At 40.0% G+C, this 25,144-nt stretch overlaps 1 protein-coding gene across 4 annotated transcripts in view; it reads right to left on the bottom strand.

The window, feature by feature from the left end:
- Positions 1-25,144, bottom strand: part of ULK4 (unc-51 like kinase 4) — a 594,792-nt gene that overhangs the window by 224,707 nt on the left and 344,941 nt on the right. For all 4 annotated transcript variants that reach the window (XM_078073211.1, XM_036080328.2, XM_078073222.1 and 1 more), the window contains one exon: positions 23,282-23,387. In XM_078073211.1, the coding sequence (XP_077929337.1) occupies positions 23,282-23,387 (106 nt within the window). The remainder of the gene's footprint in view (positions 1-23,281; positions 23,388-25,144) is intronic.

Here is a 25,144-nt window from a genome sequence, read left to right as displayed (position 1 = left end):
CTGTGCTGAGTGCAACCTGACATGGGGCTGGATCCCTGGACCCTGAGATCATGACCCGTGCTGGAATCAAGAGTCTGAGGCTCAACTGAGCCACCCAGACGCCCCTCTAGACACTTAGTTTTATCTCATCCTCACATGCAGCTTTGAAAACTAAGGCTATGGTGTGTTCTAGTTGAAGAAAAAGATATATCTTAAGATTTAAGTTGGGATCTTTGTTGTCTCCAAGTTTCATTACAAGTCTGTCTTTCCAAATATTAGCTTAACAGAAGAGTTGTCAAAGCATCTTTGAGAAAAGAAAAGCCCATCTGGCACCCACATTTTACTACTCTTAAGTTTGGTAACATTGTCCTAATGAATAATTTCATGGCAATTTGAGCAATGCCCATTCTATGCTCAGTTAAAGTTCAACTTTTCTTTTTTTTTAAGATTGTATTTATTTATTTGACAAAGAGAGAGACAGCGAGAGAGGGAACACAAGCAGGGGGAGTTGGAGAGGGAGAAGCAGGCTCCCCGCGGAGCAAGGAGCCTGATGTGGGACTCGATCCCAGGACCCTGGGATCATGACCTGAGCTGAAGGCAGTCGCTTAACCGACTGAGCTACCCAGGCGCCCTAAAGTTCAACTTTTTTTGAGAGCACTCTTCACACTCATACAATGCTATCTCACTCATTTAAAATGAGAATAATTTCTAACAGAGAAAAGCTACTGAACTAAACCTATACCTCACATAGGAATTTACTTCAGATTTATGTAGACATGTTTAAATACTTTTGGAGCAAATGGGGCAATTTGTTAATGCAAAGTTTTAGTGATATCAAGACAGTAAGAAGAAAAATTCAAATATGTAATGAAAATAAATGTTATTTAAACATACACAAGTTGATTAACAATATTTTAAACTAAAATTTGTGCCTTTTTAAACATTAAAATTTGTATAATAAGTGAAAGAAGTCAAACACAAAGACCACATATTGTATGATTCCATTTATATGAAATGTCCAGAATAAGCAAATCCATAGAGATAGAAAGTAGACTGGTGGTTTCCAGGGGCTGGGGAAGAAGTAAATGGAAATGATTGGATAATTGGAGGGGGAACATGGGGTTTGTTTTGGTTTTTGATTTTGGGGATTTTTTGAAGTCATGACACTATTCTGGAATTAGACAGTGGATACAGTTGTACACCTTATGACTACACTAAAACCACCAAATTAGGAATTTTTAAATGTTGAATTTTGTGGCATATAAATTTGATCTCAATTTTTAAAACTACACTTTAAACAACTAAAATTTCACTAAATACAGAAGAGTCAAATATTTCCTAGAAACATCTTGAGAAACTTTAACATATCAATCCTTAAAACCAGTCTTTCCTCCCACATCATGGGATTGCTAGGCATGAGGGCACAGAAACTGCTGTTAGGTACAACAGAGCATTTAGAAAGATGGAGATTCAGAAAACTGAGGTGAAATGCTTGGGCCACTGAGGAAATTAGGTCCTCAGCAGTCAGGGAGTCACACTGGGACCTTTGTGTCCTGAAAGATAAACATGCTTATTTTTGCAGCATTGATCATGGCCATGAATGCATTGAGGGATCACCTGGACTGCGTCCAGAACTAAACAGAACTGTAGAAGACCCCAACTTCATCAGGGTCCATTAGAGTTGATCCTGCTTAGGCAATCTGTTCATGTTAAGTTTTCACAGCTTAGCCTAGAGTGAGCCCCAGCCAACCTCCAGACACAAGAGTCAAAATAATAGGATTTTTGTTTTAATTCACTGATTTATGGGGTGGTTTGTAATCTGACAACAGCCAGTAGAACTTGAAAATAAATACCATCTAGAATAAATTGGTATAACTGAATACATTCTCAATAATGGATGAAGTAAAATGAATGTCGAAATCAAGGAACACCATGCATTTTGAGAGATATGTTAACAAAGGGTACTATAAATAGCTACATAGAGTAGGAAAGAAAGAAAGAGGTCTTTTAACAGCTGAAAAAAAAATCAAGAGCATATTTCTGGCATCTTAAACAGTAAGATATTATAAAACACAAATTGTGATATCACTGTAATCTAAACTCTACTTGCTCACGTAATAGGGCAAGGTACTTTATTCCCCCTGCAGGGAACTGAAATAACAAAATGTTGTCTAAGTAGCTCCAAAGGGGGAAACCAGGATCAAGTAGGGTAGAAACAACAGAGAAGCCAGTTTCAGCTCAATATAAAGAAATCCTTCCTAATAAATAGAATTTTTCAAAGGTGAAGTGTGCTGCTTTGTGCAAAAAAGGGCTTTCCAATGCCAGAGCCATTCACATAGTAATCTCTCAAGGTGACAGCCAATAAGAGATGCCAGCCCCAGGTAGCTGCTGAGTCACTGCAGGATTTTTCCAATCAGGATTATCATTAGCTTCACCTAAAACACTGGTCTGATCTTTACAAGTTAGCCAAGGTAGGTAGGTAGGTAGGCTACCAACCAATTACCTAGTGCTCCATTAAAACTGAACAGCAGGGGCGCCTGGGTGGCTCAGTCAGTTAAGCGTCTGCCTTCGGCTCAGGTCATGATTCTAGAGTCCTGGGATCGAGCCCCGCATCGGGCTCCCTGCTCAGCAGAAGTCGGCTTCTCCCTCTCCTTCTGCCCTTTCTGCTCACTCACTCGCTCGTGCACTCTCTCGCTCTCAAATAAATAATAGCCTTAAAAAACAACAACAACAACACTCTCTCACTCTCAAATAAATAATAGCCTTAAAAAACAACAACAACAACAAAACCTGAACTTTGGTCTAGCCACAAGTTTCCAGATGATTTTAAAGCTTTCAATAGCTTTTGACAAAAATAATGGGCCTGTGCACCCTGAATGTACCAACCAGTTCTGCTGACTTTTCCTATTGCTCTTGCCAGTGTTCCCTGCACTGCAGCCACGCCTGCCTCCCTGCTATCCCCCCACCTGCCGGCCACGCACCTGCTTTGGTTCTGCACTTGTTTGTTCAACCTGCCCGCCGACCCCCAGTTACCTGTGGGACTCGCTTCTTCACTTCTTTCACGTTTTTACTTAACAATCACCTTCAAAGTGAAGCCTTCCTTGGCTACCTAAGGTAGGGTTTCTTTCCCACACCCATCCAGACACGTCCTATCCTCTTCTTCCTTTGATTTTTTCCTCAGTACTTTTCACCACGTAACATCTAATGTTCTCTAACATAAACCTCTTCTTCATTAATTTTTATTTTCTCCACCAGAACATAAGTTTCAGGAAGGCAGAGATATTTATCAGTTTTGTTCATTGCTGTATTCCTTACACTAGAACCAGGCCTGGCACACACCTATCTGTTAAAAGACTGAATGAACTAGATCGGGGGGTCAAATGCCCTGTTTTTGTAAATAAATTTTTATTGAAACAGTCACGTGCATTGCTTTATGTATGGTCTACGGTTGTTTTGGAGCTCTAAGAGTGGAAATGAGTAGCCGCCATAGAGGCTGTGGCCACAAAGCCTAAAATATGTACTACCTGGCTCTTTTATAGAATAGTCGCCGACCCCAAGTGCCCCGGTTGTGGTGCATGTCAAGTTCTGGTTCTAAATGTCTAGGTAACTGAACTAGATTAATGATGGCCATGTATTCTTTGCAGCTCCTGTTAACAAGAGTTGGAACCTCTTTTCTCACCTCTTGAACCAGCGTGGCTTAGCGATTTCCCTCAACCAACAGCATGTGATGGAAGGGGCATGAGATTTCTAAGGGGCTTTGCAGCTTCTGTGCAGGTTCTTCTTGAATGTGGCTGCCGTGTCAGGAAGGCCGAGGGAACCCCCTCGAAGAGGAGAGGCCCCCACTGAGGATCCAGGCATACAAGGGAGCACAGCCCAAGCTTCCAACCCACAGAATGGGGAGAAAATAAGTGACTTATTTTAAGTGACTTAGCTTTGGCGTGGTTTATTATCTAACAAAGGCTAATTGACACAATAAAATTTATTATCATTTTTAGATTAAACCCTTAGGGCAAATTTCTGCTTTTCTTCATATACCTTCATACTATTATAATGGCAGCAGGCTCTTCCTTAACTTATTAATTTATATGTAATTTTCTGTTATTTCTTTTTTTGCTGTTATTTCTTAATAACTACATGTTATAAATATGTTGACTTGTAAAGATTTAAGAGTAGTTTTGAGGAAGTTTGAGTTAGTTACTGTATAACAGAAGTTGGCAAACCATGGCCAGTGGGCTGGCCACCTAATTTTGGAAATAAAATTTTATCGAAACAAGGTCATGTCCATTCATTTCTGGATTCTCGATGGCTGCTTTCTTGCTATATTAACAGTACTGAGTAGTAATGACAAAGACCACAGGGCCTACAGGCCTACAATATTTGCTATCTGGTCCTTTGCAGGAAATGTTTGCCAACCTCTACTGTACAGCATTATTTTGAATCTTAGTCATAAAAGTAAAAGAATCTAAGACAGTTATCAAGTACACTTTCAAAGCCCAAACAACGCTCAGTGATTTTCTGGTCTCTTAAGTAAACACCAAGTCTGGGAATTTAATAAACCTAGTAAGAAATGAGTATTTTGATTTCTGACACACCATAAACCAAAGGAGACAAACATAATTTCTTTAAATGCCTCTTTCAAGGTGCTACAGTTTTTTGGCTGCTGCAGTGTGTCATGTAAATACATTTTTCTGACAGCTCTGCTGGTAAAACTCAGCTGAAATTAATATCCATTATTGAAAGGTCATTGCACAGGGACAAGTCAGCAGCCAGTTTTAAAATGTTAATAACTCTGATATTTTTCTAATGTAAACAGAAGGTCTTCCTTTGTTTTATAATTCTCTCCCTAAATGATTCATTTATAAATGAAAATGTTTCAGCAAAAAACCTGAATGACGTAATGCCGTTGCACGTGCGTGATATGTCGGTGACTGTGCTTAACAGAGTTAGTGCGCTTTGTGGCAGGCCTACCGGGCAGCGGACACCATACTGCGACATACTTCATTGAGTCAAAGATGCCACTGATCAGAAGAAACACATTATTTTATATACCACTAAGAAAGAAAAAAAAATGCTGCCAATCTCATTATATCACATGCTTTATCACTTAGAACTCCATCGTGCACTCCGTGCAAGTGCTCTTGGGGACTTCTGATGCGGAGTTTCTCACCTATTGCCTTTATACGGGCATAAAAAGGAATATATAAGTAAAATTAGTTGGTTTCGTTTTTCTGAAAAGCTCTTCCCATTTGGAGGAGGAGTCTTCTCATTTTTCAACTCAGAATCATCGATGTCCCTGTCGTTCCGCACGCTTTGTACCATCAGAGCGCTGATACGAGAGCGTGGCCGGAGCAGACCCTTCCCCCCTCCACCCTGAGGTCTCTCCCCATTGTTAGTGCACAGTCTGTGGATGAAACAGCTGCCACTGGACCAATACAGTGCCGTTATGAGGCACTTGAAAACAAGAATAATCATTTCTTCATCTATCTTCTAGTTCACTTAGATGGAGGTGATTTTTAAAGTATCAATGTTAGAAACAGCTCTATGTTCAGAAGAGGGAATTTAATTTTGTGTGAATTGTAATAAATATATAAACCAGTAACTGAGCCAGAACCAATCGGAAATAAAGATTAACAAGAAGATTTCATTCAAACCAACCACATATATTCAAGGCCGTGCATTGGCACATTGTCAATGACTCTTCACGTGGCCACACTCCAATGAATCTTAATACGCTCTGGGTTTGCAAACATGCATCGGGTCTTTACCCAGCCCCAGAAAAATCAACCCACACATTTAGTAGCCAAGGAGTTTGGAAAGCAGCAGAGCATGATGGAAAACCAGACCTGGTGCTCATCTCCAGAGATGGGAAGCAGACTGTTCTACAGGCCACAGGAGCCTCCTCTCTTCCCCTCCTTTCTATCCTCCACTAGCAGGGGCCAGCAAGGAGGTCCCAAAGTCTGTAATCCTAGAATTCACTACCCTTCCTCACCCTGTCATCCTTGCTGCCTGACATCCCCCCTCAGCCTTAAGACCATGTGGGGTCATCATGCCCGCTATCTCTACTTCAGCTGCCGCAAGCAGCTCATGATCCCAAGTCATTCATCCACCATCTCCTGCAGTCCAAACACAAAGACAGTTTTGCACATCATCTTTCAAAGGCAACAGCCTACCCATTCTCAACCCCTGAACCCCTTCCATTGTGACATTTGGAACACAGAGTCATCAGCAAAATCTCCCAAATTGTCCACCTCTTTCTATACGTATCTGGGTGGAGTTGTTTTGTTCCATACAGCTGCTTCTAGACCAAAGGTTGGCAAACGTTCTTCTCAAAGGGCCATATGGCAAATATTTCAGGCTTTATGGGCCATGCACTCTGTATCTCAACTATGGTAGTGCCATAATACAACAAAACTAGCCAAAGACGCGCATAAATGAATGGACATGTCTATGTTCCAACAAAACTTTATTTGTAAAAGCAAGCAGCCAGCCAGCAGGCTACAGCTCACTAAATCTCAGATCAACAGTCTCTACCACCTGCTTCCTCTCTCCCAATTGCTATCACCCTCAAACCACAAAATCACTCCCGTTTATCCCGAGCGCAATATTAACACTAACGTTATTAATATTATTACTATTAACTAACACTGCTCTTGCCATAATTACTTTTGTGATTTCCAGCTCACCCCACAAAACCTGGAATGGGGCCAGATACCATGAGAACTGAAGCTTATCTGGTTGGGGGTGGGGACAGACTTTAAGAAGAAGAAAAAATTATGAGTGTAAAATTGCCCCTCTGTAACGACACTTAAGCTTCATTAGCTTGGTGGTAAATCTGCCTGTGCTTCTTCAGCTGCTCTGGCTCGAACAGTCCACTGAACACAAAATCTCTGTAGCCATCGAGATCACCTCATAAACAATCCTTCCATGCCTGATCTCTCACTTCCCTAACTTCCTGTCCTCTAGCATTTTGTCCTTCATCCTGCCTCAGCCCTGGAATTCCATGCTTTCATGAGCCAGTAGCTGCAACCTCTCTAATCTCAATTTCAGACATCTGACTCCTTACTCCCTCTCTCAACCAGCCAACAGGGCTACTAAGAATCCTATGGGCACTGTTTCACAGTATCCTAATTCTCAGTCCAAGTTAAAATGCTTTGAAGGGATTCATGGGTGGGCTTTTGGTTTAATGGAACAAATAGCAGTAAGATTTACAGGAAACCAAGTGATGTCACTAAGATGGTGATACAGATTGTTCCGGACTTTGCTCCCCTCACAAGTGACAGCTGTTTAGGAACAAGACACCACTGAGAGAATCCTAGAACAGAGGTGAGGCTGAAGCACACCCCTGTTTCAAAGAGACTGAGACAGACTGCATTAGAAGAGTAAGAGAATTGTCCTTCTCTGTTTGACATAAGCAATAGCATGGAGGACCATAGGGGAAGGGAGGGAAATCCAAAGGGGGAGAAATCAGAGAGGGAGATGAACCATGAGTGACTATGGACCCCGAGAAATAATCTCAGGGTTTCAGAGAGGAAGAGGATGGGGGAGGGGGTAACAGGGTGATGGGTATTGAGGAGGGCACATGCTGTGATGAGCACTGGGTGTTATACTTAACTAATGAATCGTTGAACAGTGCATCAAGGACTAATTATGTACTATACAGTGGCTAACTGAACATAATAAAAAGAAGAAGAGTAAGAGAAGCAGCTACATGTTGACCATATTGCCACTCCCCCAGGCCAGTGTAGCACCACAAGGAAAGGTCCCTCTGAGCCTTCAATTCCTTCAGTGGGAAAAAAGAACCTGCAGAGACAACCAACAGCCCCCTAACATTGTGGGTTGCTATGCAGGAGCCCCTACTCTGATCTTGCACCACAGGGATTGCAAGGGGAATCTGTGGGGCTCTACCATTGGAAGTTTGACTAACAGTGAAGCAGGAAGGGGCTTGCGACATCCAGCACAGGGATTTTGGCAGACTGAGCTTACACCTGAGGTGCCCAAGTAGTAATCTCAATGAATGGCTTTGCTCATCGTAGATTCAGGTTGGGGGTGCACTATGACCAGGGAACTCAGGGCAGGGTACAGATCTGCCTAATTTGGATCCTCAAACAAGTTTTGCTATCCCTAGTACCCAGTTTGCCATGCCCAGGCAAGAAGCTGAGTCACAGCCTTACCAGCTCTGGAGAGTGACTTCCAGCACAATCTGACCAGTAGGACTGGTGCCAACTGGAAGCAGTGTGGACCAGTGGCACTTGAGCCAATAGGCAGGTGAGCAGGCAGAGCTGATCACCCACAGAGCAAAGCAAGAACTGGGTATGGAGCATTCCTGTACTATGCACAAGCAGGGGAATTCATTTGCAGCCAAGGTTGAGGGTCACTCCTGACCCCTCTCAACTGGAGAGGCTGTTTGGAATTGAGAGTAACCTGGCACGGCCCCTTCACATCATGTTCAGGCAAGGGAGCAGTGACATAGCTCCACCCACTGTGGGAGTGTCATTTGGTCCCATCTGACCAGAAGGGCTAGTGACAAATCCTAGAAGCTGTGCAGCCTGATGGCACTTGAGCCAAAAGATGGGCAAGCAGAGCCAAAAATTTGCAGAGCAAAGCCAGTGGCCCTGTTTGGTTAGAGCACGTGGGGTGTAAGTTGGCTTGACTTAAGACAACAAAGAGCTTTACCAGCTTTGGAGCCACTTCTCCTACTGTGCCCAGACAGGAAATCTAATCCATAGCCCTGCTGATTGCTGAATATAGCCTTCAGCCAATCTGACGAGGGTACCTAACAAGAGCACACAGGAAATTTTCTAGCCCATTCAAAAATGCAATGTACAGTGGCACATGAACAAAGAGCACAGCCCATGGTTTCCTGCATCTGCAGAGCAAAACTGGCGGCCTCACCTGACCAGGGAATTCAGTACACACCTTGACCTAATTCAGATTCCCAAATGATGAGTTATACAGGTGCTGGGTGCCATCCTACTGTCCTGCCAGGACAGGCAAGCTAATTCACAGCCCCAGTCTACTACTGAATAAAGTCCCCAGTCTTCACCACCTAGTAAGCCTAATCAGAGAATCCAACCAACCAAGGAGCCCATCCTACAGCCTCACTCAGGTAGGGAATGGAGCCAGCAGTCCTACAGAACTGTTCTGTGCCAGTGGCACATCTCCATCTCTGTCTTCAAAGGACAAATAGCTGCCTTACCACAAAAGAGACCAAAATAGCCCATCCCACCTGCTCAAGGTCATTACCAGCAGACACACCCAGAAGCCCAAACTGAGCTAACTGGTGAAGAACCATCTCTGCAAAGCAAAGTTATAAACTTGAGGATATTGATTACTCAAATGTGTAGATATCGACCCAACGAATCAGGATCATGAAAAGTCAGGTAAATATGACAACACCAAAGGAAACTAAAAAAGCTCCAATAACTGGCCTCCCAAAATGGAGATCTATGAACTATCAGACAAAGAATTCATAATAATCCTTTTAAGGAACTTTAGTGAACCATAAGAAAACAAAGACAAGTAAATGAATTAGGAAAACAAGGCATGAACAAAACAAGAAGTTCAACATGGAAATAGCAACCATCAAAAAAACAAACAGAAATCCTAGATTGAAAAATACAATAACTGGGGGGAGGAGCAAGACGGCGGAGGACTAGGAGACCTGGATTTCGTCTGGTCTCAGGAATTCAGCTGGATAGGGATCAAACCATTCTGAACACCTATGAACTCAACAGGAGATCGAAGAAAAGAACAGCAACAACTCTCTGAACAGAAAAGCGACCACTTTCTGGAAGGTAGGATGTGCGGAGAAGTGAATCCAAGGCGATGTTCAGGAGGACAGACGGCGGGGGAGGGGGCCTCCGTCAGTCGCTTCTGGCAAGTGATAGAGCCGCGGAGCACAAAATCGGAACTTTTAGAAGTCGGCTCTGCTGAGGGACGTCGCTCCAGTGACTAAGCGGGGGGTGGAACACTCGCTGGGACAGCGTGTTCTCAGGACCCTCGGGGTCACAGAAAGACCAGGGGTGCCTGAGTGCGGCAGAGCTCCCAGGTATCGGAGCAGGGAAGGCGGCTGCAGAGACGGAGCCGAGGCACGGGCTCTCAGCTCGGGGTTGCCATAAAGCGTGATCTGCGGCACAGTCGGGCCACTGCTCCTCCAGCAGGGACCCAACAAGCGGCAGATTGGGGGAGACTCCCCTTCCTCCCCCAGGAGGAGTGGCACAGGAGCGCACCGCAGGGATCTGCTGGGTTTGGAGACTCCACAGGGGGTCGGGTGCCAGAGATAGAAATGCTCGGTCACAGGTCGGGTGAGCACGGAGTGTGCCGGAGACCGAGGAGACGGGAGTGACTGACTGCTTTTCTCTGGGGGCTCACTGAGGAGCGGGGCCCCGAGTTCTCGGCTCTTCCGGGGTGGAGATTGGGACTCCGCCATTTTCACTCTCGTCCTCCAAAGCTGTACAGAAAGCTTGCAGGGAACAAAAGCTCCTGAGAGCAAACCCGAGCAGATTACTTAGCCACCGGCAAGGGCAGGGCAATTCCGCCTCTGGCAAAGATGTCTGGGAACCACGGCAACAGGCCCTTCCCCCAGAAGATCAGCAAGAACCGGGAGCCAAGACCAAGTTTACCAATCAATGAGAACGGCAGAACTCCAGCGCTAGGGGAATACTGCACATAGAATTGAAGGCTTTTTTACCATGATTCTTTAGTCTTTCAAAGTTAATTTTTTTTTTAACTATCTCTTTTTTTTTTACTTTTTCTTTTTCCCTTTTTCAACCAACATCTTATCAATCCCTTTTTCAAAAAACATTTTTATTTTTTATTTTTAGAGTCATATTCTATCCCTTCATAGTAGTTACCCTTATTTTTGGCATATAAATATACAAGTTGTTCTCTCTTTAAAATTTTGAGATACAGTTTCTTCTAACAGATCAAAATATGCCCTGAATCTCTAGTGTATGGCTTTGTTCTAGTCTCCTGCCTGATCACATTCTCTCCTTTTTTCTTTCCTCTTTTCTTTTAAATCCTCTTCTTTCTTTTTTCAAACAACTTCTTATGTTATCAATTCCTTTTATAAAATTTTTTTATACTTTTCATCTTTACAGTCATATTCCATCCCTTCATCGTATCAACCCTTATTTTTGTACATATATAACTTTTACTTTCTTTAAAATTTAGGGAGGCACTTTCTTCTAACAGACCAAAATACACCCAAATTCTACTGTGTGGCACTGATCTATGTACCAGCCTGAACATATTTGCTCATATTCTGTTTTTTTTTGTATTGTTTTGTTCTGTTTTTGTTTGTTTTTATCTTTTTCTTTTTCTTTTTTTTTTCTCTTTCTTTCCCTTTCTTTTCCCCCAGTTTCAGGTCTTTTCTGATTTGTTTAGAGTATATTTTCTGGGGACGTTGTTACCCTGTTAGCATTTTGTTCTCTCATTCATCTATTCTCCTCTGGACAAAATGACAAGACAGAAAAAATCACCTCAACAAAAAGAACAAGAGGTAGTACCGACCGCCAGGGACCTAATCAGTACAGACATTAGTACGATGTCAGATCTAGAGTTCAGAATCATGATTTTAAAGATACCAGCTGGGGTTGAAGAAAGCATGGAAGCTATTAGAGAAACCCTTTCTGGAGAAATGAAAGAACTAAAATCTAACCAAGTCGAAATCGAAAAGGCTATTAATGCGGTGGAATCAAAAATGGGGGTGCTAACTGCTAGGATAAATGAGGCAGAAGAGAGAATCAGTGATATAGAAGACCAAATGATGGAAAATAAAGAAGCTGAGAAAAAGAGAGATAAACAACTACTGGATCACGAGGGCAGAATTCAAGAGATAAACAATACCACAAGACGAAACAACGTTAGAATAATTGGGATCCCAGAAGAAGAAGAAAGAGAGAGAGGGGCAGAAGGTATATTGGAGCAAATTATAGCAGAGAACTTCCCTAATCTGGGGAAGGAAATAGCCATCAAAATCCAGGAGGCACAGAGAACCCCTCACAAAATCAATAAAAATAGGTCAACACCCCGACATCTAATAGTAAAACTTACCAGTCTCAGAGACAAAGAGAAAATCCTGAAAGCAGCTCGGGAGAAGAGATCTGTAACCTACAATGGTAGAAACATTAGATTGGCAACAGACCTATCCACAGAGACCTGGCAGGCCAGAAAGGACTGGCAGGATATATTCAGAGCACTGAATAAGAAAAATATGCAGCCAAGAATACCATATCCAGCTAGGCTGTCATTGAAAATTGAAGGAGAGATAAAAAGCTTCCAGGACAAACAAAAACTGAAGGAATTTGCAAACACGAAACCAGCCCTACAAGAAATATTGAAAGAGGTCCTCTAAGCAAAGAGAGAGCCTAAAAGCAACACAGACCAGAAAGGAACACAGACAATATACAGTAACAGTCACTTACAGGCAATACAATGGCACTAAATTTATATCTTTCAATAATTACCCTGAATGTAAATGGGCTAAATGCCCCAATCAAAAGACACAGGCTATCACATTGGATTAAAAAACAAGACCCATCGATGTGCTGTCCGCAAGAGACTCATTTTAGACCCAAAGACATCCCCAGATTGAAAGTGAGGGGGTGGAAAACCATTTACCATGCTAATGGACACCAAAAGAAAGCTGGGGTGGCAATTCTTATATCAGACAAATTAGATTTTAAACCAAAGACTGTAATAAGAGATGAGGAAGGACACTATATCCTACTTAAAGGGTCTATCCAACAAGAAGATCTAACAATTGTAAATATCTATGCCCCTAACATGGGAGCGGCCAATTATATAAGGCAATTAATAACAAAAGCAAAGAAACACATTGACAACAATACAATAATAGTGGGGGACTTTAACACCCCCCTCACAGAAATGGACAGATCATCTAAGCAAAAGATCAACAAGGAAATAAAGACTTTAAATGACACACTGGACCAAATGGACTTCACAGACATATTCAGAACATTCCATCCCAAAGCAACGGAATACACATTCTTCTCTAGTGCCCATGGAACATTCTCCAGAATAGATCACATCCTAGGTCACAAATCAGGTCTCAACTGGTACCAAAAGACTGGGATCATTCCCTGCCTATTTTCAGACCACAATGCTTTGAAACTAGAACTCAATCACAAGAGGAAAGTCAGAAAGAACTCAAATACATGGAGGCTAAAGAGCATCCGACTAAAGAATGAATGGGTCAACCAGGAAATTAAAGTAGAATTTAAAAAATTCATGGAAACCAATGAAAATGAAAACACAACTATTCAAAATCTTTGGGATACAGCAAAGGCAGTCCTAAGAGGAAAGTATATAGCAAAACAAGCCTTTCTCAAGAAACAAGAAAGGTCTCAAATACAAACGTAACCCTACACCTAAAGGAGCTGGAGAAAGAACAGCAAATAAAGCCTAAACCCAGCAGGAGAAGAGAAATAATAAAGATCAGAGCAGAAAGCAATGAAATAGAAACCAAAAGAACAGTAGAACAGATCAACGAAACTAGGAACTGGTTCTTTGAAAGAATTAACAAGATTGATAAACCCCTGGCCAGACTTATCAAAAAGAAAAGAGAAATGACCCAAATCAATAAAATCATGAATGAAAGAGGAGAGATCACAACCAACACCAAAGAAATACAAACAATTATAAGAACAGATTATGAGCAACTCTATGCCAGCAAATTAGATAATCTGGAAGAAATGGATGCCTTCCTAGAGATGTATCCACTACCAAAACTGAACCAGGAAGAAATAGAAAACCTGAACAGACCTATAACCACTAAGGAAATTGAAGCAGTCATCAAAAATCTCCCAACAAACAAGAGCCCAGGGCCAGATGGCTTCCCAGGGGAATTCTACCAAACATTTCAAGAAGAATTAATACCTCTTCTTCTGAAACTGTTCCAAAAAATAGAAATGGAAGGAAAACTTCCAAACTCGTTTTATGAGGCCACCATTACCTTGATCCCCAAACCAGACAAAGACCCCATCAAAAAGGAGAATTACAGACCAATATCCTTGATGAACATCGATGCAAAAATTCTCATCAAAATACTAGCCAATAGGATCCAACAGTACATTAAAAGGATTATTCACCACGACCAAGTAGGATTTATCCCTGGGCTGCAAGGTTGGTTCAACATCCGCAAATCAATCAACGTGATACAATACATCGACAAAAGAAAGAACAAGGATCATACGATCCTCTCAATAGATGCAGAAAAAGCATTTGACAAAGTACAGCATCCTTTCTTGATCAAAACTCTTCAGAGTATAGGCATAGAGGGTACATACCTCAATATCATAAAAGCCATCTATGAAAAACCTACAGCGAATATCATTCTCAATGGGGAAAAACTGAGAGCTTTCCCCCTAAGGTCAGGAATGCGGCAGGGATGTCCACTATCACCACTGCTATTCAACATAGTATTAGAAGTCCTAGCCACAGCAATCAGACAACAAAAGAAATAAAAGGCATCCGAATCGGCAAAGAAGAAGTCAAACTCTCACTCTTTGCAGATGATATACTTTACGTGGAAAACCCAAAAGACTCCACCCCAAAACTGCTAGAACTCATACAGGATTCAGTAAAGTGGCAGGATATAACATCAATGCACAGAAATCAGTGGCATTCCTATACACCAACAACAAGACAGAAGAAAGAAATTAAGGAGTCGATCCCATTTACAATTGCACCCAAAACCATAAGATACCTAGGAATAAATCTAACCAAAGAGGCAAAGAATCTGTACTCAGAAAACTATAAGATACTCATGAAAGAAATTGAGGAAGACACAAAGAAATGGAAAAATGTTCCATGCTCATGGATTGGAAGAATAAATATTGTGAAGATGTCAATGCTACCTAGAGCAATCTACACATTCAGTGCAATCCCCATCAAAATACCATCCACTCTTTCCAAAGAAATGGAACAAATAATCCTAAAATTTGTATGGAACCAGAAAAGACCTCGAATAGCCAGAGGAATGTTGAAAAAGAAAAGCAAAGCTGGCAGCATCACAATTCCAGACTTCCAGCTCTATTACAAAGCTGTCATCATCAAGACAGTATGGTACTGGCACAAAAACAGACACATAGATCAATGGAACAGAATAGAGAGCCCAGAAATGGACCCTCAACTCTATGGTCAACTAATCTTTGACAAAGCAGGAAAGAATGTCCAATGGAAAAAAGACAGTCTCTTCAACAAATGGTGTTGGGAAAATTGGACAGCCACATGCAGAAGAATGAAACTGGACCATTTCCTTACACCACACACAAAAATAGACTCAAAATGGTTGAGAGACCTAAATGTGAGGCAGGAGTCCATCAACGTCTTAAAGGAGAACACAGGCAGCAGCCTCTTTGACCTCAGCCGCAGCAACTTCTTCCTAGAAACATCGCCAAAGGCAAGGGAAGCAAGGGCAAAAATGAACTATTGGGACTTCATCAAGATAAAAAGCTTTTGCACAGCAAAAGAAACAGTCAACAAAACCAAAAGACAACAGACAGAACGGGAGAAGATATTTGCAAATGACATATCAGATAAAGGGCTAGTATCCAAAATCTATAAAGAACTTATCAAACTCAACACCCAAAGAACAAAGAATCCAATCAAGAAATGGGCACAAGACATGAACAGACATTTTTCCAAAGAAGACATCCAAAGGGCCAAAAGACATATGAAAAAGCTCTCAACATCGCTCGGCATCAGGGAACTCCAAATCAAAACCTCAATGAGATACCACTTCACACCAGTCAGAATGGCTAAAATGAACAAGTCAAGAAACGACAGATGTTGGCGGGGATGCAGAGAAAGGGGAACCCTCCTACACTGTTGGTGGGAATGCAAGCTGGTGCAACCACTCTGGAAAACAGCATGGAGGTTCCTCAAAAAGTTGAAAATAGAGCTACCATACAATCCAGCAATTGCACTACTGGGTATTTACCCCAAAGATACAAATGTAGGGATCCGAAGGGGTACGTGTACCCCGATGTTTATAGCAGCAATGTGCACAATAGCCAAACTGTGGAAAGAGCCAAGATGTCCATCGACAGATGAATGGATAAAGAAGAGGTGGTATATATATACAATGGAATATTATGCAGCCATCAAAAGGAATGAGATCTTGCCATTTGCAACGACGTGGATGGAACTGGAGGGTGTTATGCTGAGCGAAATCAGTCAATCAGAGAAAGACATGTATCATATGACCTCATTGATATGAGGAATTCTTAATCTCAGGAAACAAACTGAGGGTTGCTGGGGGGGGGCGGTGGGTGGGATGGGGTGGCTGGGTGATAGACACTGGGGAGGGTATGTGGTATGGTGTGCGCTGTGAATTGTGCAAGACTGTTGAATCACAGATCTGTACCTCTGAAACAAATAATGCAATATATGTTAAGAAAAAGAAAATAAAGAAGAAGATAGCAGGAGGGGAAGACTGAAGCGGGGGAAATTGGAGGGGGAGACGAACAATGAGAGACGATGGACTCTGAAAAACAAACTGAGGGTTCTAGAGGGGAGGGGGGTGGGAGGATGGGTTAGCCTGGTGATGGGTATTGAGGAGGGCACGTTCTGCATGGAGCACTGGGTGTTATGCACAAACAATGAATCATGGAATACTACATCAAAAACTAATGATGTAATGTGTGGTGATTAACATAACAATAAAAAATTTTTTAAAAATACAATAACTAAACTGATGAATTCAATAGAGTTTCCAAAGTAGACCCAGCAATACAGAAGAAAGAACCAGTGCCCTAGAGTATAGGACATGGTAATTACACAGTCATAAAAGCAAAAGGAAAAAGCAACGAAAGAGTGAAAAAGCCTATATGAATTATGGGGACACTATGAAAGGAAACAATATCCACATTATGGAGATTCCAGAATGAGAAGAGAAAGGAACAGAAAGTATACTTAAAGCAACAATGGCTGAAAACATCCAGAAGCTGGGGAGAAAAATGGACATTTCCATGTCTGAGGCCCAAGGGACCCCAAATAGGTTGAACCTGAATAGAGTTACAGGGACACATTATAATTAAATTGTCAAAAGCCAAAAACAAAGAAAGAATTTAAAGAACAGCAAGAGAAAAGGAGGAAGTTACATACAAGGGAACCCCCACAAGACTACTGACAAATTTCTGAACAGAAACTTTCAGGCAAGGAGAGAATGGGATGGCATATTTAAAATACTGAAAGAGAATAACTGTCAACCAAGAATTCTAAACCCCATGAAGCTGTCTTTCAGAAATGAAGGAATAAGGACTTTCCTAAACAAACAAAAGGAGTTCATTACCATCAGAACTGCCTTACAAGAAATGCTAAAGGAAGTTCTTGAGTGGAAGTAAGAGTAAAATACCATCATAAAAATATAAAAAGATAGTATAAATCTCACTGGTAATGGTTTAAGTATATAGTCATAGTTAGATTCTGCAATATGGTAATAGTGGTGAATAATTCACTTACAACTCTAGTTCACAAGTATAAAAAAACTAATGTATTAAAAATAATAACTACAATAATCTGTTATTAATTACACAATATAAAAAACACATAAATTGTAACAGCAATAACCTGACAGAAAGTAAAATTGTCAAGTTTAAAAATTCTACTGAAGTTGTTATCAGCTTAAAATAGGGTGTTACAAGTTTGAAATATCTTATGTAAGCCTTATCATAACCACAAGGAAACAACCTATAATACTTACACAAATAATATGATAAAGAAGTCGAAGTACAGGGATGGCAAAAGACATCAAAACTCATAAAAAGCAGGATAAGAAACAAAGAACAATTAATCTATAAGATAACCAGAAACAACCAACAGAGTGGCAACAGTAAGTCCCTACCTGTCAATAATTACTTGAAACAGATTAAATTATCTAATTAAAGGACATAGAATGCCTGAATGGATTTTTTTAAAAAATCCAACAATATGCTGGCTACAAGAGACTTCACTGAGAGTGAGGGATAGAAAAGGACATTTTAATTAAATGGTAACCAAAAAAAGCAGGCGCAGCTATACTTATATCAGACAAAATGAATTTTCAACTACAAATGATAAAGAGACTAACAAGATCATTATATAATGATGAAGACGTCATTACATGAAGATATAACAATTATAAATAAGAGATGTTTAACTCTAGAAAACAAACTGAGGGTTGCTGGAGGGGTGGAGGGTGGGGGGATGGGGTAATTGGGTGATGTTAAGGAGGGCACTTGATGTTATGAGCACTGGGTATTACATGCAACTGATGAATCATTAAATTCAACCCCTGAAACTAATAATACAGTATATGTTAACTAAATTGAATTTAAATAAAAAATTAAAAAAATATATTTATGTGCCAAACATTGGAGCTCCTAAATGTATAAAGCAAAAACAGATATAAAAGGAGAAATAACAGTAATACAATAATAGTTGGTTACTTTAATGCCCTACTCTCAACAATGGATAAATCATCCAGACAGACAATCCATAAGGAAACAGCAGATTTGAACACTAGAGACCAATAGAGCTAACAGACATACACAGAGCATTTTATCCGACAACAGCAGAATTTACATTCTTCTTGAATGCATACTGACCACATTCTAAGATAGATCATGCATTAGGCCACAAAATAAGTCTTAGCAAATTTTAAAAGACTGAAACAATATCAAGTATCTTCTCTGATCACAATGGCATGAAACTAAAAATCACTAACAATAGAAAAACTGGAAAATTCACAAATACATGGAAATTAAACACTCTCCTGAACAACCAGTGGGTCAAAGAAAAATTACAGGTGAAATTTAAAACAAAGTTTGAGACAAATGGAACTAGAAACATATCAGAATTTATGGGATGTAGCAAAAGTAGTTCTAAGAGGGAAGTTCACAGTAATAACACTTACATTAAGAAGCTAGAAAGACCCCAAAGAAACAACCTAAATCTACACCTTAAGGAGTCAGAAAAAGACAAACCAACTAATAATGTAATGGCATTGTATGGTGACATATAGTAGCTACACTTGTGATGAGCACAGCATAATGTATAGACTTGTCGAATCACTATGTTGTACACCAGAAACTCAACTATACTTCAATTAGGAAAAAAAAAAAAAAAAACCTGAGCCCAAAGAAAATAAGAAAGATTAGAGCATAAATAAATGAAATAGAAAACAGAAAAACAGTAGCAAAGATTAACCAAACTAAGAGTTGGTTCTTTTGAAAAGATAAACAAAATTGACAAACTCTTAGTTAGATTAACCAAAAGAGAGAGAGGGAGGGAGGAAGGGAGAGAGAGAGAGAGAGAGAAAGGACTTGAATCAACAAAATTATAAATGAAAAAGGAGGCATTACAATGGATACCACAGAAATTCAAAGGATCATTAAGAAGCTACTATGAACCCACAATACATCAACGAACTAGACAACTTACAAGAAATGGAAAAATTCTTAGAAATGTACAATTTACCAATACTGTATCAGGAAAAAATAGAAAATCTGAATGAGGAAAAAATAGAAAATCAGGAAAAAACAGACTGATTACTAGTAAGGATAATGAATCAGTAAGCAAAAACCTCCCAATGAAGTAAAGTCCAGGACCAGATGGCTTCATTGGTGAATTTTACCAAACATTTAAAGAAGAATACCAATTCTTCTCAAACTCTTCCAAAAAATCAAAAGAGCAGGGAACATTCCTGAACTCATTTTACAAAGCCAGCATTTATCCTGTTACCAAAACCACAAAAGGACACTACTAAGAAAGAAAACTAAATGCCAATATCCCTGATGAATACAGATGCAAAAATTATCAACAAAACACTAACAAACCAAAGTCAGCAGCACATTAAAAAGGATCATTCACCATGATCAAGTGGGATTCAAGGATGGTTCAACATATGCAAAATCAATGTGATACATCACATTAATAGAATGAAAAGAATCATATGATCATCTTAATAGACAAAGAAAAAGCAGTTAACAAAATTCAACATCCATTATGATAAAAGCTAACAAATTAGGCATCAAAAGAACATATCAACATAATAAAGGTCATATATGACAATCCTGCAGTTTAACATCATCCTCAATTGTGAAAAGTTGAAAGCTTTTCCTCTAAGATCAGGAAAAGACAAGGGTGCACATTCTCACCATTCCTCTTCAACACAGTACTAGAAGTCCTTGCAAGAACAATCAGGGAAGAAAAAGAAATAAAAGTCACTACAAAGACATGTAAAGGGAATTGCAAACAAAGAAGTAAAACTGTCTCTATTTGTAGATGACATTACTTTATATAAAGAAACTCTAAAGACTCAACCAAAAAACTGTTAGATGTAATCAGTAAATTCAGTAAAGTTGCAGGATACAAAATTAACAAAAAAATCAGTAGCATTTCTATATGATAACAATGAATTTTATGAAAAAGAAATCAATCCGAATTTCAATAGCATCAAAAGCAACAAAATGCTGAGGAATAAATTTAAGTAAAGAAGTGAAAGATCTCTACTCTGAAAAATACAAGATGTTAATGAAAGAAATTGAAGAAGAAAGGAAGAAATGGAAAGGTATCCTGTGTTCATGGATTGGAAGAATTAATAGCATTAAAATGGCAAAAATACAAAAAGCCATCTATATATTCAATGCAATCCCTATGAAGTTGCCAATGACATTTTTACAGAAGTAGAAAAAAAACTCCTAAAAAGCTTCTGTACAGCAAAAGAAACCATCAAGAAAGTGAAAAGACAACCTATGAAATGAAAAAAAAATATTTGCAAACCACATATCTGATAAGGCAGTAATATCCAAAATACATAAAGAAACCTTACAACTCAATAGCAAAAAAAAAGTAACCCAATTAAAAAATGGGTAAAGGACCTGAATACACACTTCTCCAAAGAAGATACACAAAAGGCCAACAGGTAAGTGAAAAGATGATCAACATCACTGGTCATTAGAAAAATGCAAATTAAAACCACAATGAGATACCATCTTAGGCCTGTTAGAACGGCCACCATCAAAAAGATAAGGGCTAACAAGGGCATAGATGAGAAAAGGAACCCTTGTTCACTGTTGGTGAGAAAGTAAATTGGTGCAGCCACTATGGAAAACAAGATGGAGGATCCTTAAAAAAAAAAAAAAATAGAGCTATCATGTGATCCAGCAATTCTACTTCTGGGAATATAGCCATAGGACAAAAACACTAACTCAGAAAATATCTGCACCTGCATGTTCATAGCAGCATTATTTATAATAGCCAGACATGAAAACAACCTCAGTATCTATTGACCAATAAATGGATAAAGAAGTTATGGTATGTGTGTATGTATGTATGTATGTGTATGCATGTATGTGGTTACTACAGGTGGACGGTGCAGAGAGGAGGAATAGGAAAAAGGTGGTCAAAAGGTACAAGCCCCCAGCTGTAAGAACAAACAAGTACTAGGGAAGTAATATGCAACATGATGACTATAGCTAACACTGCTATACAATATATAGGAAAATTGTTAAGAGTAAATGCTAAGAGTTCTCATTATAAGGAAAAAAAATGCCCATTTTTTTCATTTCTTTTTATTCTATCTATAGGAGAAGATGAATATTAGCTGAACTTATTGTGGTAATTTCACAATATATATGCAAATCAAACCAGCATGCCGTATGCCTTAAATTTATACAGTGATGTTTATTTCTCAATAAAACTAGAAAAAAATTTATAAGAACCTAACAAAGATTTTGCTAGACTTAATATTGTAAGAAACACCACCGATTCGGACTAAAAAGAATAGGGATAATTCCTTTTAGAATGAAAAGAAGTTATAGGGCCCCAAACGTCTAAGATAGGAATCAGGCTTAGAATCCTACTCAGCTACAACGATGGGCCATCTTTATGGAAAAAGAACAATGAACCAGAAGTTAGAGGCAAGAGCCATAGAGAAGCATTCGCAGGGAGTACTCTCAAAGCGGGATATTTTTCCCCCCTGTGGAACAAAGGGAAATCAGGAAATGTGTTTGCCAAGATTTCAACATTGTCATGCATCAGTGACTGCTATGTCCTTTTAGTTTTTCCTTTTAAATAAGAGTTTCTATGAGGGTTCTTCTTTCTGTGTCTCCTCATTGAGTCTAAAAATGTGGCAGAGCAGATAACTTGTGTCCTTAGTTCACAGGTCTTCAAGTTTGAGAGGACCAAAATTCAAGGAGCTGACAAAAATGTACCCAAGGGGTCTCATGTATCTCTAGACTTAATTTAGATAACAACATCCTTGTTATGAAGCCTAGAAGAAACCAAGATACTCTTCAGCTGGGGAATGGATTTAAAAAAAAAAAAACACAACTGTGATATATCCAGACAAATGGAGTATTATTCAGTGTTGAAAAGAAATGAGTTAACAAGTCATGAAAAGACATGGAGGAACCGGGGGCGGGCGCACCTGGGTGGCTCAGTCGGTTAAGCACCTGCTTTCACCTCAGGTCATGATCCCAGAGTCCTGGGATCGAGCCCCGCATGGGGCTCCCTGCTTGGCGTGGAGCCTGTTTCTCCCTCTCCCTCTGCCTGTCTCCCCTTGCTTGTGCTTGCGCTCTCTCTCTCTATCTCTATCTCTCTCTGTGTCAAATAAATAAATAAATAAATATTTTTTTTAAAAAAGACATGGAGGAACCGGAAATGCATATCACTAGGTGAAAACCACTAATCCTAAAAAGCTACATACTGTAGGACTCCAACTATGACATTCTGGAAAAGACAAAACTATAGAGACAATAAAAAGGCAATTAAAAGGGGAGGATATAAATGGGGGCAGGGGTTATATGGGAAATCTCTGTACCTCCCTCTCAATGTGGTTTTAAACCTAAAACTGGTATAAAAAAATAAAGTCTTTAAAAACGTTTTTAATCTTAATGTTATAGGTATGCATAAGATGTAACATAAAGCCACCCTCAACTCATCCGATCTCATTTTCCAAGATGCTTTGGACTAAATAGTTTTTATTCTGATGGACAGCAATAAGTCTAACTACCATGCTTACACTTGTACTTCTTGGTTTATCATCTGTAACAGTATCTATAGGAGGAAGGAAACTTTGAGCCCTAAAGGAAAATAAATGAACTTAGAGAGACTACCACAATCTAACCACATTTCCTATTTTTGCTGATAACATTATTATTATTTATAGATTCTTAAATGTCTATTTTGATTCATCAACTTTGAATAGCACTTCTTGACTCCCCGCTACATATGATGAGGAAAATAACAAATAGGCAGAAATCAAGACTCAAAATGAATTCTAAGAAGCATTTACCTTGTTCATAAAGTAGCTTCATATTTGAATCTTTGCAGGCAACCAGATTGTTGAGCAATGCAATCACACTTTGCATGGTGTTACCCAGAATGTTCTCCTGATGTTCCTGCAATAGATCACAATTTCCATCATAACTATACAGAATTGTAATTACATCATGATAGAGACAAATGATCAAATGACCTCCATCCCTTCATTCTTTGCACAAGGTCAAATAATTATCTTTCTCCGCTTTAATGAAGCAGATCCTTCTGCGTTAAGGCACTCCCACTCCCCAACAGTGTGTTAAGTCAGCTGGGAGGCAGCATGACCCCTTCAGAGTACCAGCGCTGCTGCATGCAGTGCCCCACGCACAGCTGAGTGACAACCACACAGCCCTCTGGGCTTTAGATGGGGGACAGGGGAGTCAGAGTGACTAGGAATCAACTACATGGAGCTTAGGAGACCACACTTGAAAGTGAACTGAGATCACAAAATAAAGCTATCACATCTCAGAGTGACAAATGCAGCAGAGTGACCAGGAGACCCTTGATGGACACCTGGTTTCCAAAGCTTACAAAAACACCAGCACTGCATCTGGCTCTGAAGCTGCTCTGTTGCCAGATGTGTACCTCCCAGCAACGCCAGCCACTTGATGTTCCGAGTCGCACCATCTAGGTCTTCGCTTGGTCTGAGACAAGGAGTTTGCTTTCCAAATACCGGTGCCTAAAAATTTCTACCTTTCTTTAGAAACACACACTTAAGAGTGGATGTTCATGTTTGAATGTTCCACTGACACCGGTTTAAGAAGATGAATAAGGAAGCGATGGTCCGCCACCGATTTCATCTAATTATTCATACAGTTGGTTGGAAGGAAAGGGTGATTAATAAGCACAAGATGACACAACATGTTATTCATGATAAAGTAACTAACGATACATAGGAAACCTATTCTAGTCAAGAAAAGAGAAGCTAATAAATCTTTTTGGTTTTCTTTTTTCTTTTTTTTTTTTTGGTCCCATTCAATAAAATAACACATTTTGCTCCTTGTTCAAAGACCAGCCTGTCAGCAAATACAGGGCAGTTTCATTAGAGATAAATCCATTGTTCCTTCAATATACGCATTTCTTACGATTAAATGTGCCTCTTCTATGATGCTCTTGGTAATATTTTTGCCTCCCTGTGAAGCCAATACTTCAGTTTTCCCTTGTACTCATGGGGTGAGTGCCACTTGCTAATATAGGCATTTCCTTTAGTACAAAAGCCAACTATCCAAATCCCCATTACCCCTGAACACTACAAATCCAGGACTGTCCCCTGGCCAACCAGGTTCTCGGACTCCTGCCCTGAAGGTTCTAGAGTCCCTGCAAAATGAAGGCCTCTGCCAGCCCACAACTCAGTCTGCAGAGGGGCATAAAGTCAAGGTGCACTCTGATCATTAAAAGCCCCAGCCAACCATACTACTGGGGGTCTCCAGGATAAAGTATCTGATGCAGGAAATAAAAGAGACCAATAATCCTATAACCAGACCGGGAGAAATGGTTCTTTTTCTTTTCTAACCATTATCAAAAACATTGTTGTTGGATTTCAAGCCATTCATACACTATGACTTTTGTTTAATATAAAGTGAGGGCTTCGTAAAAATTATAGTAGAGAATTCTATTTACGCACTCTTCTCTCTTGTAGATATATATGTGCTTCCTACATAGTGTTGGGGAGGAAGGGCATGGAACAGAGTCCTTGCTCCTGCTCGAGATGATGCCGCAGTTCTCCAGGGGGTATTGAGACAGCTACTGCTATGGCTCAGGTCATCATTTCCCTCAGAAAGAATGAAATACACACGAAGAGCAGTTGAGAAGGCATAAAAATGAGTTAAACACACTT

This window comes from Halichoerus grypus, chromosome 1 (assembly GCF_964656455.1).
Source record: "Halichoerus grypus chromosome 1, mHalGry1.hap1.1, whole genome shotgun sequence".
In the NCBI taxonomy this organism is placed as follows: domain Eukaryota; kingdom Metazoa; phylum Chordata; class Mammalia; order Carnivora; family Phocidae; genus Halichoerus; species Halichoerus grypus.
Note: the sequence above shows the minus strand (reverse complement) of the source record. Positions and strands in the feature narration are given on the sequence as shown.